This window comes from Salmo trutta, chromosome 1 (assembly GCF_901001165.1).
Source record: "Salmo trutta chromosome 1, fSalTru1.1, whole genome shotgun sequence".
Lineage (NCBI taxonomy): Eukaryota > Metazoa > Chordata > Actinopteri > Salmoniformes > Salmonidae > Salmo > Salmo trutta.
Genome location: NC_042957.1, coordinates 79,728,554 through 79,743,187, shown reverse-complemented (window position 1 = coordinate 79,743,187; position 14,634 = coordinate 79,728,554). Strand labels below are relative to the sequence as shown.

Here is a 14,634-nt window from a genome sequence, read left to right as displayed (position 1 = left end):
CTCTCCTTATTTAACGTCAACAAAACCCCAGAACTAGAACATGGCCGTTTATTCAGTCATTATTCATCACTCAGAACAAGTATGACTAAAACACACACGGTTCCACACAGTCAAGGTGTATACTCAGAACAAGTATGACAGAAATAACACATGGCTCCACAGAGTCGTGCTTGGAAGTGCTCTGATAACCAAAATGAGTTTGGGAAATATTCTAAGTCTTCATGTCTCATCTACTATCTGATGTGACCGAAGTGCCAAATAACAAAATAATCAGAACTGACTCCAATTAAATAGTCAGGATCTAAACTTGAATACGATAATAAACATATCATCTATACTGACAAGAACAATAAACCTGGACTTTAAATTCTGCCTTGTTTTTTATGTGGTATTTTCAGTTCCAACTCCTTGAGGTGTTTAGTTCCATCAACTCGTTGAGGTGTTTAGTTCCATCAACTCGTTGAGGTGTTTAGTTCCATCAACTCGTTGAGGTGTTTAGTTCCATCAACTCGTTGAGGTGTTTAGTTCCATCAACTCGTTGAGGTGTTTAGTTCCATCAACTCGTTGAGGTGTTTAGTTCCATCACGGTACAGTGTGGAGGCTATATACAGGGTATTACCGGTACAGAGTCAATGTGGAGGCTATATACAGGGGGTACCGGTACAGAGTCAATGTGGAGGCTATATACAGGGGGTACCGGTACAGAGTCAATGTGGAGGCTATATACAGGGGGTACCGGTACAGAGTCAATGTGGAGGCTATATACAGGTGGTACTGGTACAGAGTCAATGTGGAGGCTATATACAGGGGGTACTGGTACAGAGTCAATGTGGAGGCTATATACAGGGTATTACGGTACAGAGTCAATGTGGAGGCTATATACAGGAGGTACCGGTACAGAGTCAATGTGGAGGCTGTATACAGGGTATTACGGTACAGAGTTAATGTGGAGGCTATATACAGGGGGGTACCTGTACAGAGTTAATGTGGAGGCTATATACAGGGGGGTACCGGTACAGAGTCAATGTGGAGGCTATATACAGGGGGTACTGGTACAGAGTCAATGTGGAGGCTGTATACAGGGGGTACTGGTACAGAGTCAATGTGGAGGCTATATACAATGTACCGGTACAGAGTTAATGTGGAGGCTATATACAGGGGGTACCGGTACAGAGTCAATGTGGAGGCTATATACAATGTACCGGTACAGAGTTAATGTGGAGGCTATATACAGGGGGTACCGGTACAGAGTCAATGTGGAGGCTATATACAGGGGGGTACCGGTACAGAGTTAATGTGGAGGCTATATACAGGGGGTACCGGTACAGAGTCAATGTGGAGGCAATATACAGGGGGGTACCGGTACAGAGTTAATGTGGAGGCTATATACAGGGGGTACCGGTACAGAGTCAATGTGGAGGCTATATACAGGGGGTACCGGTACAGAGTCAATGTGGAGGCTATATACAGGTGGTACCGGTACAGAGTCAATGTGGAGGCTATATACAGGGTATTACCGGTACAGAGTCAATGTGTGGGGGCACAGGTTAGTTGAGGTAATTGAGGTAATATGTACATGTAGGTAGAGTTAAAGTGACTATGCACCCTAGTGGGACCCTAGTCCCTATTACTTTGGGGCTCCTGGGTGGCGCAGCGGTCTAAGGCACTGCATCACAGTGCAAGAGGCGTCACTACAGACCCTGGTTCGGTTCCAGGCTGTATCACAACCGGCCGTGATTGGGAGTCCCATAAAGCGGTGCACAATTGGCCCAGCATCATCCGGGTTTGGGCCATCATTGTAAATAAGAATTTGTTCTTAACTGACTAGCCTAGTTAAATAAAGATTATATACATTTAAAAAAAGTTTTGCCCAGGGCCAATAGTGCACTATATAGGGAATATGGTGCCATTTGGGATGCAACCAAGGTAAAATAATAGCCACACCGCTGCGTAACATGGTCTTTATCAGTTAACATGTAGCACAGAGTCTCACTGCAAGTTATCTTTTAGAAAACAGAACACACGCAGTGAACAAGGAAGTACATAAATATAACTTATCATGAAATGGAGAGGCTATTAGCCTTCCTTAACAAATACTGACATAATAAAAGTATCAATACATTTTTTAAGTTCTGTGTTTTAGATCTGCATGGGAGGTCATTGGTTTCTCTGGACTGAATGGTTTCTGTCAGCTAGTTCTGCCAGACCTAATAATGTCTGTTCCAAATGGAACCCTATTCCCTATATAGTGCCCTAGTTTTGACCAGAGCCCTATGGGAGCCCTATGGGCCCTGGTAAAAAGCAGTGCACTATATAGGGAGAAGAGTTCCATTTGGGACTCACACACTGCATCTACAGATTAAACTGTGAACTCTAGAAACAGTGTGACCTATTTCTGCCATCATAGTTAATGTTATGACACTGAAACAAACAGAAACAGGGTATCTCTCTCTGGGTGCCATTAGGAATGTAACATGGGATACTAGTCTGGTGTTCTCATTGGTCTCTCTCTCTCTGTGTGTCCTAGTCTAATAAAGGTTACAGAGTGAAATTCAACCGTTCAACATCACTATACCTTTAAACGTCTGTGTCAAAGCTCTGAGTGAAATGATATGCATCTGACAATACCCAGGTGTCCATTCATTCCTCATTCTGCCACTCAACGGAATGTTGAATGACAACGGAATGTTCCACACTGGGTTTGGTTAAAGTTCCGGAACACTTCTAATGTTGTGCTCCAGAGTAACAGTGGTAGGAAGGATGCTATTTATTCCATATTATTACAGACAACAACATGGTGTATACCATATCGCCCTGCAGCACTACACACTGGTAGCTTCACAATTCACATGGCAGTGTACAACACTATTAACACGGTTATTCACTTGACATTTATCACTTTCACTTTATGAGTGTGTGTGTGTGTGTGTGTGTGTGTGTGTGTGTGTGTGTGTGTGTTATTGTTGTTGATATGGCACACAGCCCCACAGAGAACAGCTACACAACATAACAACAACACCTCAACTACATACAGGAGGATCCTGCTAGGACCAGCTCTGTCTTCCCCAGTATGCTTCTCTAAGCACTTTCTTGGCCCACTTCTAAGTACACGTTTTAGTGCCCTTCAAAGTACACTGTGGAGTACATTTCTTAGTGCCCTTTAAAGTGCCCTTGTCAGTGTTTAAGTGTAAAGTCTGTAGTTTGTCCTGTACCAGGTTCTCTTCCTCCTACAGACGTGTCTCAGAACTGGAGAGCACGGCGCCATTTTGTTCTTCTGGTTCTTTAAGGAAGCGCTCCACTTCTTCTGAGACCCCCATTACGCTCTCAGGCCTGATCTCCTCCTCCTTCTCTTCCTCCTTCTTTTTCTCACTGTCCTCCTCGTCCTCCTTCGCTTTCTCAACCGCTTCCTCCATCTCCTTCTCCTCCTCTTTCTCCTTCATCTCCTTCACCTCCTCTTTCTCATTCTCCTCTTTCTCCTTCATCTCCTTCACCTCCTCTTTCATCTCCTTCACCTCTTTCTCCCCCTTCTCTACTTCCTCCTCCTCCTCTTCCTCAGCGGCAACAGGCTTGTTGAGAAGCTCCATTTCCGCAGAAACCGTTCCGTTCTCCAGTTCCGCGGCGGGTTCCGCGGGCTTCTTCCTGATGAACAGGAAGTTACACGTGGCGAGGACCACGGCAGCGAGAACCACCTCAATTCCTGCCAGCAGGAACACGTACATGTAGTTCTTAGTGGCGTCCAGCAGTCGACCTGAGGAGGGATGGAGAGAGGGAGGAGGGGGAGGAGAGATTAAGGAGAAACAGGTGGAGCGAGGGAGGGAGAGAGAGACGTGGAGAAAGGGAGAGGGGAGAGAGATCAGAGACGAGAGGGAACTGGATAAATTCTACATTATATTTATCTAACCCTAACCAAACTCTAACCCTAACCAAACCCTAACCCAACCTCCACCTGTTAATCCTGTGTGTACTAACCTGCTCCAGGTGGTCCCACCAGCACAGCAATGGCTTCCATGAGCAACACCAGTCCTATAGCGCTGGGGAATTTCTCCGTGCCAACGATCGCCATGAGAACCTCAAACTGTAGCGCCCCGACCATGCCGTAGGAGATCCCGAAGAACACACAGAACACCACCAGAGACGGGTAGTCCTTCGCCTGAAGGTGACATGGAAACGAGATAGTATTTACAGTAACATTTTACAGTATTTACAGGATACCAACAGTAACAGTATTGATACTCAGGATACAAAATACAGTAACAACAGGGATGTTAACAACACATATGTTTAGTTTAGATGCTGTGTGTATCATTAGTCAATACAGCAAACATAAATGTACACATGACAACCAAATCAAGCTCAACAAGCCAACACATTACTGTAATTCCATGTCCAGCCTTACCTGAGATCCCACCAGGTCAGTGCATCCGTTGAAAATCATGGCGAAGCTGAACAGGTAAACAACTCTGGGCCTGACCCACTTCAGCCCAGCGATGATGCCACAGGTGGGCCGGGCGAAGATATCTATGAAGCCTAGGATGGTTAGGAGGAGGGCCGACTTAGTGTCTTCGTTGCCAAGCTCTTTGGCATAGCTCACCACGAACACCGGCGGCACAAACAGACCCAGAACCTAGGATAGGATCAGATGAACTTTAACAATGTCAATTTGAAATGAAGGCAGACAATTTAATTGCAGTCAAGTGACATGAATACAAAAATAAATTTAAAAAAATAGAACTATAGCTTCTACTTTGCAGTTTATTGAGAAGTCATTTAAAATAAACACCCTTTTTTTCAATTATTGAATTGTAATTTCAGTTTTCTTAGGACTTCTTAGGTCACAAGTAGTGCACTATATAGGGAATAGGGTGCATAGAGCTCTGGTCAGGAGTAGTGCACTATATAGGGAATAGGGTGCATAGAGCTCTGGTCAGGAGTAGTACACTATAAAAGGGAATAGGATGCCATTTGGGACATAACACAGTATTGTTCCTGTTCTGACTCACCATAATAGACGCAGCTATGGTGTAGATCAGGAAACCCCTATCCTTAAACACACTGAAGTCCAGGAGCGGTTTGCGTTTGGACGGGGTCTTCTCTACCTCCAACTCTTTTCCCTCCTTCTCTACATCTTCCAGTTCCAGCTGGGTGCTTTTAGGAGGGGCCACTAGGGGCCTCATGAGGGCTGCACAAGCGCAGCAGTTGAGCAGTAGCCCCCCCAGGATAAGGAAGCCTCCTCTCCAACCGTACTGGTACTGCAACAGCTGGAAGAGACAGCAGGGTTAGGATTAAGGTCAGGGTTAGGGTCAAAGGTTAGAGGTGTAATGTAGAGGGGAGAGGCAGCAAAGGGTGATGGGGCTCCCAGCAGCAGGGTTATGGCTAGGGGTCAGACGTTAGAGGGTGATGGGGCTCCCAGCAGCAGGGTTATGGCTAGGGGTCAGACGTTAGAGGGTGATGGGGCTCCCAGCAGCAGGGTTATGGCTAGGGGTCAGACGTTAGAGGGTGATGGGGCTCCCAGCAGCAGGGTTATGGTTAGGGGTCAGACGTTAGAGGGTGATGGGGCTCCCAGCAGCAGGGTTATGGCTAGGGGTCAGACGTTAGAGGGTGATGGGGCTCCCAGCAGCAGGGTTATGGCTAGGGGTCAGACGTTAGAGGTGTAGTGTAATACCTGTCCCAGAGGTGATAAGCAGCAGAGGGCCACAGGGCTCCCAGCAGCAGCCAGGCCATTAGCCAGGGGCCTCTTCTCACTGAAGTAGCGATTCAGCATGATCAGAGATGGCTGGAAGTTCAACGCCAGGCCCAGACCTGGAGGACAGGGGAACAGGAGAGGACTGTCAATGTGGACCAACCTGTAATGAATCCAGTAGACGGGTAGATGTGGACCAACCTGTAATGACTCCAGTAGAGAGGTAGATGTGGACCAACCTGTAATGACTCCAGTAGAGAGGTAGATGTGGACCAACCTGTAATGACTCCAGTAGAGAGGTAGATGTGGACCAACCTGTAATGACTCCAGTAGACAGGTAGATGTGGACCAACCTGTAATGACTCCAGTAGAGAGGTAGATGTGGACCAACCTGTAATGACTCCAGTAGACAGGTAGATGTGGACCAACCTGTAATGACTCCAGTAGACAGGTAGATGTGGACCAACCTGTAATGACTCCAGTAGAGAGGTAGATGTGGACCAACCTGTAATGACTCCAGTAGAGAGGTAGATGTGGACCAACCTGTAATGACTCCAGTAGACAGGTAGATGTGGACCAACCTGTAATGACTCCAGTAGAGAGGTAGATGTGGACCAACCTGTAATGACTCCAGTAGAGAGGTAGATGTGGACCAACCTGTAATGACTCCAGTAGACAGGTAGATGTGGACCAACCTGTAATGACTCCAGTAGAGAGGTAGATGTGGACCAACCTGTAATGACTCCAGTAGACAGGTAGATGTGGATGATGCTGGTGGAGAAGGAAGACAGAATCATCCCCAGAGAGGCAAAAAGTCCCCCCACCATCATCACCGGACGACACCCGTAACGATTCACCAACACACTGCACAGAGGACCTGCAGTGAGAGGAACACACACACATATTGAATCTATGTGTGTGTTAGACAGTATCTGTGTGTGTGTGTGTGTGTCTGTGAGACAGTATCAGTGTGTGTGTGTGTGTGTGTGTGAGACAGTATCAGTGTGTGTGTTAGACAGTATCAGTGTGTGTGTGTGTTAGACAGTATCTGTGTGTGTGTGTGTGTGTGTGTGTGTGTGTGTGTGTGTGTGTGTTAGACAGTATCAGTGTACCTGTCTTTCTTTTTCTCCCCAACTGTGTGGTATCCAATTGGTAGTTACAGTCTTGTCCCATCGCTGCAACTTCCGTACGGACTCAGGAGAGGCGAAGGTTGAGAGCCATGCGTCCTCCGAAACACAACCCAACCTAGCCGCACTGCTTCTTGACACAATGCCCACTTAACCCAGAAGCCAGCCGCACCAATGTGTCGGAGGAAACACTGTACACCTGGCGACCGTGTCAGTGTGCACTGCGTCCAGCCAGCCACAGGAGTCGCTAGTGCGCGATGGGACAAGGACATCCCTGCCGGCCAAACCCTCCCCTAACCCAGACGAAGCTGGGCCAATTGTACGCCGCTCCATGGGTCTCCCGGTCGCGGCCGGCTAAGACAGAGCCTGGACTCTAACCCAGGATCTCTAGTGGCACAGATAGCACTGCGATGCAGTGTCTTAGACCACCGCACCACTTGGGAGGCCCCCCCGTGTACCTGCCTGTGTGTGTATGTAAATTCTCTACCTGTGCCGTAGAGCATAGCCAGCAGTATAGATGAGATCCATGCTGTGTCGCTATACCCCACTCCGAACTCTCTGATCAGTTCCTTGAAGAACACGCTGACAGCCTTGGGGAAGGCGTAGGAGAACCCAGTGATGACGAAACAGCCGGACAGCACAGCCCAGCCCCACCCCCCGTCTGGTGCCTTCACCCCCCCAGGTCCCTCGTCCACCACCACACCTCCCATGGTCCTCTAAGTTTAGATCTGAGAGGAGAGAGAGGAGGGGTGGGTTATAGTATTGCTAACTCAGGGGGCATTCCTGACCAGGACTCGAACCCCGGTCCAGCGTCTGTCAACCCAACACCTTAGCTGTTACACCAAGAGATCCAAAGCTCTTGACGAGGTTGCTAGGTGTTGGGATTAAAGGTCAGCGTAGATATAACATTGTATACCAGTAGTAACACAACTTCCTAGCTATATCCTAAGCCTCATAACCATGTTGTCATTGCCTTAATTATTACCTTGTTGAATTTTATTTAACCTTTATTTAACTAGGCAAGTCAGTTAAGAACAAATTCTTATTTACAATTTACAGCCTACACCAGGACGACATGGGGCCAATTGTGCACCACCCTATGGGACTCCCAATCAAGGTCGGTTGTGATACAGCCTGGATTCGAACCAGGGTCTCTGTAGTGATGCCTCTAGCATTGAGATGCAGTGCCTTAGACCACTGCACCAATTGGGAGCCCCTAAATGAATAGATGTTGTTGAATAAATTATATATTGATTAAATTAAATATTGATGAACAGAATTGCATAAAGTGGCTTTGCCGGTCTGTATTCATTGTGCAACAGCAGGTTGAAATACGGTCAGCAACAATTATTTAAACCAGACTGAAAAGTTCAATATAAACACAATCCATTATTTACTCTCCATATCCCGGCCAGGTGACCTTGCAAACCTGGAGGACACTACAGTATTGCAATCATCTTTGCTGTGTGTGTACTTTCAGCAAGATATTCTGCTTACCCCCATATACACATAGTCTGTAATAATCATACTCACCACCACCATCACAATATATTAGATTTACAAACATAGCTTCAGGAGCCTGACTGATTACACCGAGTAATTGCGAGCCATGGCTGCATGGAGAGCCGTAATGGACTCTGGAGATTTACAGTTTCATTTCAGCAATGGAGAAAGCAATGGGTTTTAGTGCCACCGCCACACATCAGCAACCATGGCAGGCCCCCCCAGGCCAAGCATTCTCTGAGGGATATTTATGACCAAGACACCGTCGATATAGAGAGCTAGCCACACACACACACACACACACACACACAGGCAGGAGTTATCTGTTCTGTGCAGCAGTTTCTCAGAAATGTAGGATTTAACTTCCCTAAACACAATGGGGCTATTCTGATATGCTTGAGGCTGACTTTAATCAAATATTCTCAATGCCAAATCCTTTAAAACATTTGACATGATTTTTTCCTATAAGGGGTTGTTAGTGGGACTGTTAACATACTAATGAGCTTTATGAGAACTATGTCTGATGTGTCTAGTCTAGCAGTGGGCCTATAGCCTAACTGACACCTGTTGTAGCCCAATTAGAGCTTATAACCTAATACAGATCTGGCGCCAGAACCAATCAGTTGGAAGGGCCTTTGACTTCCAAAGGGGGGCTCGTTTTTTCATGGGACCTTCTACGTTCACACGTTGTTATGGCTGCACAGCTCATGAGTTTCAAGTTTTGGGGAAGCTTACAATTTATCCTATAATTTCTACCGATCTGCGTGCCAGTTATGATTATTTTTATATGCATTTTAGGGGAACAATTTAATTTCAAAAATAAAACGTTCCTTTCTCAAAATCCTTGTCACGTGGTTAATCATAAAAATCAGAATTAAAATGATAACAATCTAAAAGTTTAAATTCAACTATGGCGAGAGCACCAACCTCTGCCATATGGACACACTGATACACTGTGATCCATTGGTGGATAAAGAACTTCCATCATCAACTACGTTAAATAACTAGGCCATTAACTTCCATCATCAACTACGTTAAATAACTAGGCATTTAACTTCCATCATCAACTACGTTAAATAACTAGGCCTTTAACTTCCATCATCAACTACGTTAAATAACTAGGCCTTTAACTTCCATCATCAACTACGTTAAATAACTAGGCCTTTAACTTCCATCATCAACTACGTTAAATAACTAGGCCTTTAACTTCCATCATCAACTACGTTAAATAACTAGGCCTTTAACTTCCATCATCAACTACGTTAAATAACTAGGCCTTTAACTTCCATCATCAACTACGTTAAATAACTATGCCTTTAACTTCCATCATCAACTACGTTAAATAACTAGGCCTTTAACTTCCATCATCAACTACGTTAAATAACTAGGCCATTAACTTCCATCATCAACTACGTTAAATAACTAGGCCTTTAACTTCCATCATCAACTACGTTAAATAACTAGGCCTTTAACTTCCATCATCAACTACGTTAAATAACTAGGCCTTTAACTTCCATCATCAACTACGTTAAATAACTAGGCCTTTAACTTCCATCATCAACTACGTTAAATAACTAGGCCTTTAACTTCCATCATCAACTACGTTAAATAACTAGGCCATTAACTTCCATCATCAACTACGTTAAATAACTAGGCCATTAACTTCCATCATCAACTACGTTAAATAACTAGGCCTTTAACTTCCATCATCAACTACGTTAAATAACTAGGCCTTTAACTTCCATCATCAACTACGTTAAATAACTAGGCCTTTAACTTCCATCATCAACTACGTTAAATAACTAGGCCTTTAACTTCCATCATCAACTACGTTAAATAACTAGGCCAACAAATAAAAACAGTAGAACATTCCTGGTTCTTTCGATCACATGAATCTCTCTACTCCGCCTGTCTGCCTCCCTTTCTATCTGTCTTGACTTGAGCTATCGCTAGTGAAGTGCAACATTTTTATCAAGCCGTCACGTGGCCCGGTCCAGAAGCTGCTACTACCGAACTTGCAACATTGTATCAACAAGCCTATTCTGGGCCCTCAGAGTTTCCCGTGCTTGGTGATGTTGGAAAGATTTGTCAAATACTGAGGAACTATCAATTGCAATGGGTGTTTTTTTATTTAACCAGGTAAATTGACTGAGAACACATTCTCATTCACAGCAACAACCCGGGGAATAGTTACAGGGGAGAGGAGGGGGATGAATGAGCCAATTGGAAGCTGGGGATGATTAGGTGGCCATGATGGTATGAGGACCAGATTGGGAATTTAACCAGGACACTGGGGTTAACACCCCTACTCTTACAATACTGGTATCTTTAGTGACCACAAAGAGTCAGGACACCAGTTTAACGTCCCATCTTAAAGACAGCACCCTACACTGTCTTTGAGCGTTGAGATATTTGTATCTTAAACCAGAGGAAAGAGTGCCTCCCACTGGCCCTCCAACACCACTTCCAGCAGCATCTGGTCTCCCATCCAGGGAGGAACACTGCTTAGCTCCGTGATTGAGAGTCCCATAAGGCTGCACACAATTGGCCCAGCGGTTTGGCCAGGGTAGGCCATCATTGGAAATAAGAATGTGTTCTTAACTGACTTGCCTAGTTAAATAAAGGTTAAATAAATACAAATAAAACATCTGGGGTCGCTCTCCATTCCCGCGCATCCTTGGAATGTCTTCACATGGACAAGTTTAAAGCCAAAACTCCAAGTTCGATAATTTCCTGGATCGCAGCTTTAAAAGGGACGGATTGACTGTGACACAGTTCTGTTTCCATCTTGAAGAAAGTCTGATACTGAGAACCCAAACAAAGACATTCCCCTTTAAGACCCGACATATAGGCCTATCTCATAAATAGACCTGCTACCATAGCCCACTGTACATGGCCGATGTTGTGCGGGCATAACGGTCCTTTGAATGCTTAACCTACAGCAAATATAGTATTATAAAAACAGCAGTATTAACAAATGTTTTATTTGAATGTCCAAAATCCTATTAGCTGTGTAAGACAAGACGTAGACTGCGCTCCGAATGTGTTATGGAAAGCCAAAAGCTATAAGGGTTTGTCACTAGTTACCACAGCCACAAAGTCAAAATTGGCTGACTTCGGTTGACAGTTGGACGATGTTTCCTCCGACACATTGGTGCGGCTGGCTTCCGGGTTAAGCGAGCAGTGTGTCAAGAAGCAGTATGGCTTGGCAGGGCTGTGTTTCGGACGCATAGCTCTCGACCTTCGCCTCTCCGGAGTCGGTAGGGTAGTTGCAGAGATGAGACAGGATCGTAACTACCAATTGGATATCACGAAATTGGGGCGAAAAAAGGGGTAAACTAAAAAATAAATAAGAATTAAATAAATAAATAAAAAACTACTGAACCACATCAACCTTCCCATCATTATTATCGTCACTTCACAGAACTCTCCTTTAACAGAAAACTCTGAGGTGAACGCAGCCCGCCGCCGTCAATGACTGAACCCTCCGATGTCACTGTTGAACGTGTATGTTCTTATTAGGGTCTCTGCTTTATGAAGTGGTGATCATGTGCATAAGCTAACAGGGTCTGTGGGTCATTCACCGGACAGGACAGAGATGGATTCGCTGACCGTAAAGTAGAGTACAATCACCTAGCAACGCGGTACAGCAAGTCAGCCTGTGTTGGTGCGTCCGGAACGTGACCAACGTGCTGAATCGACCAAACTATGATTTTTAACAACGTGTTATGGGGATCATGGATGATATTCTCTCTCTCTATCTCGCACAGTTAACCTTGTGGGGACATACATTTCAGTCCCATTCAAAATCCTATTTTCCTTAACCCCTAACCCAAAAACCTAACCTTAACCCTAACCATAAAACTAACCCTAGCTCCTAACCCTAACCATAAAACTAACCCTAGCTCCTAACACTAACCATACAACTAACCCTAGCTCCTAACCCTAACCATAAAACTAACCCTAGCTCCTAACCCTAACCATAAAACTAACCCTAGCTCCTAACACTAACCATACAACTAACCCTAGCTCCTAACCCTAACCATAAAACTAACCCTAGCTCCTAACCCTAACCATAAAACTAACCCTAGCTCCTAACACTAAACCTAATTCTAACCCTAACACTATTTCTAACCTTAACCCTAAACCCCTCAGAAATAGCATTTGACCACGTGAGGACCCCAACAATGTACCCAGTTGGTCAAATGTTTGTTTGTTTGTTTGTTTGTTTGCACTTCTGGTCCCCACAAGTATAGTTAAACACTTCCAAACACACACACACACACACACACACTTGGTCCCTGAGAGATGTGGAGTGAGAATACATGGTTTCAGCTTCGCAAGGTATTGTTACATCAGCTGAGCAACTCTGCGCAGATGCTAATGTGGGCACCAGGCAGAAGAACCACATGCAATATTTCATAATAGACTCTTAAAATAGTGAGATAGACAACGAAATGAGGATTGAAGTGAAAGTAAAAGGCATTCATAGTGAAATATGATGGTGCGCTCAAAATAGAGTTTGGCATCTCCAAACTCACAGACACATAACACGGACCTGGTATGATATCGGTAGCCTACTTCATGTTCTTTTCACCCCACATAGCTTGTTGGGGGACAGGGGACCCTAGAACTGGGCTAGAGATATGCCTACAATATAGAGATTCCCCGGAGCGATGTCATCTACGCCACGTCACTACAGTCACCCCACTCCGCGATGATGCGCAAAGTTCCATCTGAGCGTTGGTTTTGGCGCATAGCCTACATGTTTATCCTGTTGTTAGCTTGGCCGTTGTAGTCTTCACAAAAAAACGTAAAATATATTAAGCCTACGTGTAACCAAAAACAGACTTACCGAAGCTACAGGTCTATATTTGAGCCTCTCAGCGGTTGTGATCGACATCGTCTATTTTATGATGTTGATGGCGACACGCTGTTCGGAGAGGAGAGGGGTCTGCTGTTACACCCCCCAACCGGCCCCCAAGATGCTGTGGCCGGTGTCACGACTATAGCGCACACCCAGCTGAATGAATGGCCTGTCACTTATTCTATTGGGTAATAACGGCTTTATAATATACACATTTTATAATATACACATTTTATAATATACACATTTTTTGTCTATAATAAAATGACATGCCATGATGCCTACTTATAAAATAATATAAATAGACACATTCTGAAAAGGTCCTTTACTAAAAAGAATAATTTCATAATCTGTCATCCTTCCATCCCTTCTCTCTGTCATAATGCCATATTTTTGATCGTCTCCATCATTACATAGCCTCAGTTACTCCGCCGACCTTTCAGACAGTCAGCAACAGCATGGTTGGTACCCAATTCCATACAAAATAACTATATCCCATTGTGGCAGCTGAGGAGGATTTCTCACTCCCATCATCATCATCATCATCATCTTCATTATAACAGATAAGAACCAAATCATCGTGTCATCGTTATCCTGTTGCCCCTCTGCCCCTCTTCCAGTAATGGTTTCCTTTCCAGCCTATAATGACAGTAGTAGTGGTACCTACCTGAGGGATGCTCTGATCGCTGAGCTCAGAACGGTCTGTATGCTGTCCTGGTCGCTCCCTCTACTGAGCTCAGAACGGTCTGTATTCTATCCTGGTCGCTCCCTCTACTGAGCTCAGAACGGTCTGTATGCTATCCTGGTCTCCCTCTACCACCTTGTCCTTAGTAAGGTTCTATCACGTTCACTCCGGCACGTATAAGACCTGCGACGTCAGCGAAGTGAAAAAAGGAAACTCCCCCACTTACTCACTACGACAGAGATAGTACAGGGTCCTAGTGTCGGCAGCGTTAGAGTGACAGCCCGTTTCCTGTTTGGTGACGCAACAGTGACTGTAACTGATGTATTCATTTCCTTTTCTATTTCCTGCATTTTTTAAGTATTTTTTCCACTTATGGTCTCATAATAGGGAAATTAACAGATATTTTTAGAGCTGGGATGCTTGGAGGAAAACACACACAGTTGCATCTCTCTCTCTCTCTCTGTGTGTGTGTGTGTGTGTGTGTGTGTGTGTGTGTGTGTGTGTGTGTGTGTGCAGTCATGACACCATTATGGGCAGCATGTCACAAGATTGTGATTGTGAATAGCTGGATGCTGTGTGGAAACTTAAAGGACATAATCACCTCTCATCCTAGCCTGGGTGCCAGTCAGTCTGTACCTCTCATCCTAGCCTGGGTGCCAGTCAGTCTGTACCTCTCATCCTAGCCTGGGTGCCAGTCAATCTGTACCTCTCATCCTAGCCTGGGTGCCAGTCAATCTGTACCTCTCATCCTAGCCTGGGTGCCAGTCAATCT

The 14,634-nt window shown here is 45.1% G+C and overlaps 1 protein-coding gene across 2 annotated transcripts; it reads right to left on the bottom strand.

The window, feature by feature from the left end:
- Positions 1 to 1,947: 1,947 nt before the first annotated feature.
- On the bottom strand, positions 1,948 to 14,060 carry LOC115155612 (monocarboxylate transporter 4). 2 transcript variants are annotated; one of them, XM_029702813.1, is made up of 8 exons: positions 13,845 to 14,060; positions 7,295 to 7,535; positions 6,186 to 6,557; positions 5,663 to 5,799; positions 5,001 to 5,258; positions 4,397 to 4,624; positions 3,970 to 4,150; positions 1,948 to 3,748 (listed from the first exon to the last, which is right to left on the bottom strand). In XM_029702813.1, the coding sequence occupies exons 2-8, from the start codon at positions 7,515 to 7,517 to the stop codon at positions 3,228 to 3,230; spliced, it is 1,920 nt and encodes a 639-aa protein (XP_029558673.1). In that variant the 5' UTR covers positions 7,518 to 7,535; positions 13,845 to 14,060; the 3' UTR covers positions 1,948 to 3,227. The 2 variants fall into 2 exon arrangements, with proteins under 2 accessions (XP_029558673.1, XP_029559527.1); XM_029703667.1 differs by having other exon boundaries at positions 6,414 to 6,557; positions 13,845 to 14,055.
- Between the last annotated feature and the right edge of the window lie 574 nt (positions 14,061 to 14,634).

What these genes read in the sequence shown, in the direction of transcription:
- LOC115155612 (XM_029702813.1), bottom strand. Translation starts at nt 7,517, where the DNA reads ATGGGAGGTGTGGTGGTGGACGAGGGACCTGGGGGGGTGAAGGCACCA. An exon ending in CTCTACTGGAGTCATTACAG is followed by an intron (nt 5,800 to 6,185) that starts GTTGGTCCACAT and finishes CCTGTCCTCCAG; the next exon opens with GTCTGGGCCTGGCGTTGAAC. An exon ending in GGTGGGACCACCTGGAGCAG is followed by an intron (nt 3,749 to 3,969) that starts GTTAGTACACAC and finishes ATCCCTCCTCAG; the next exon opens with GTCGACTGCTGGACGCCACT.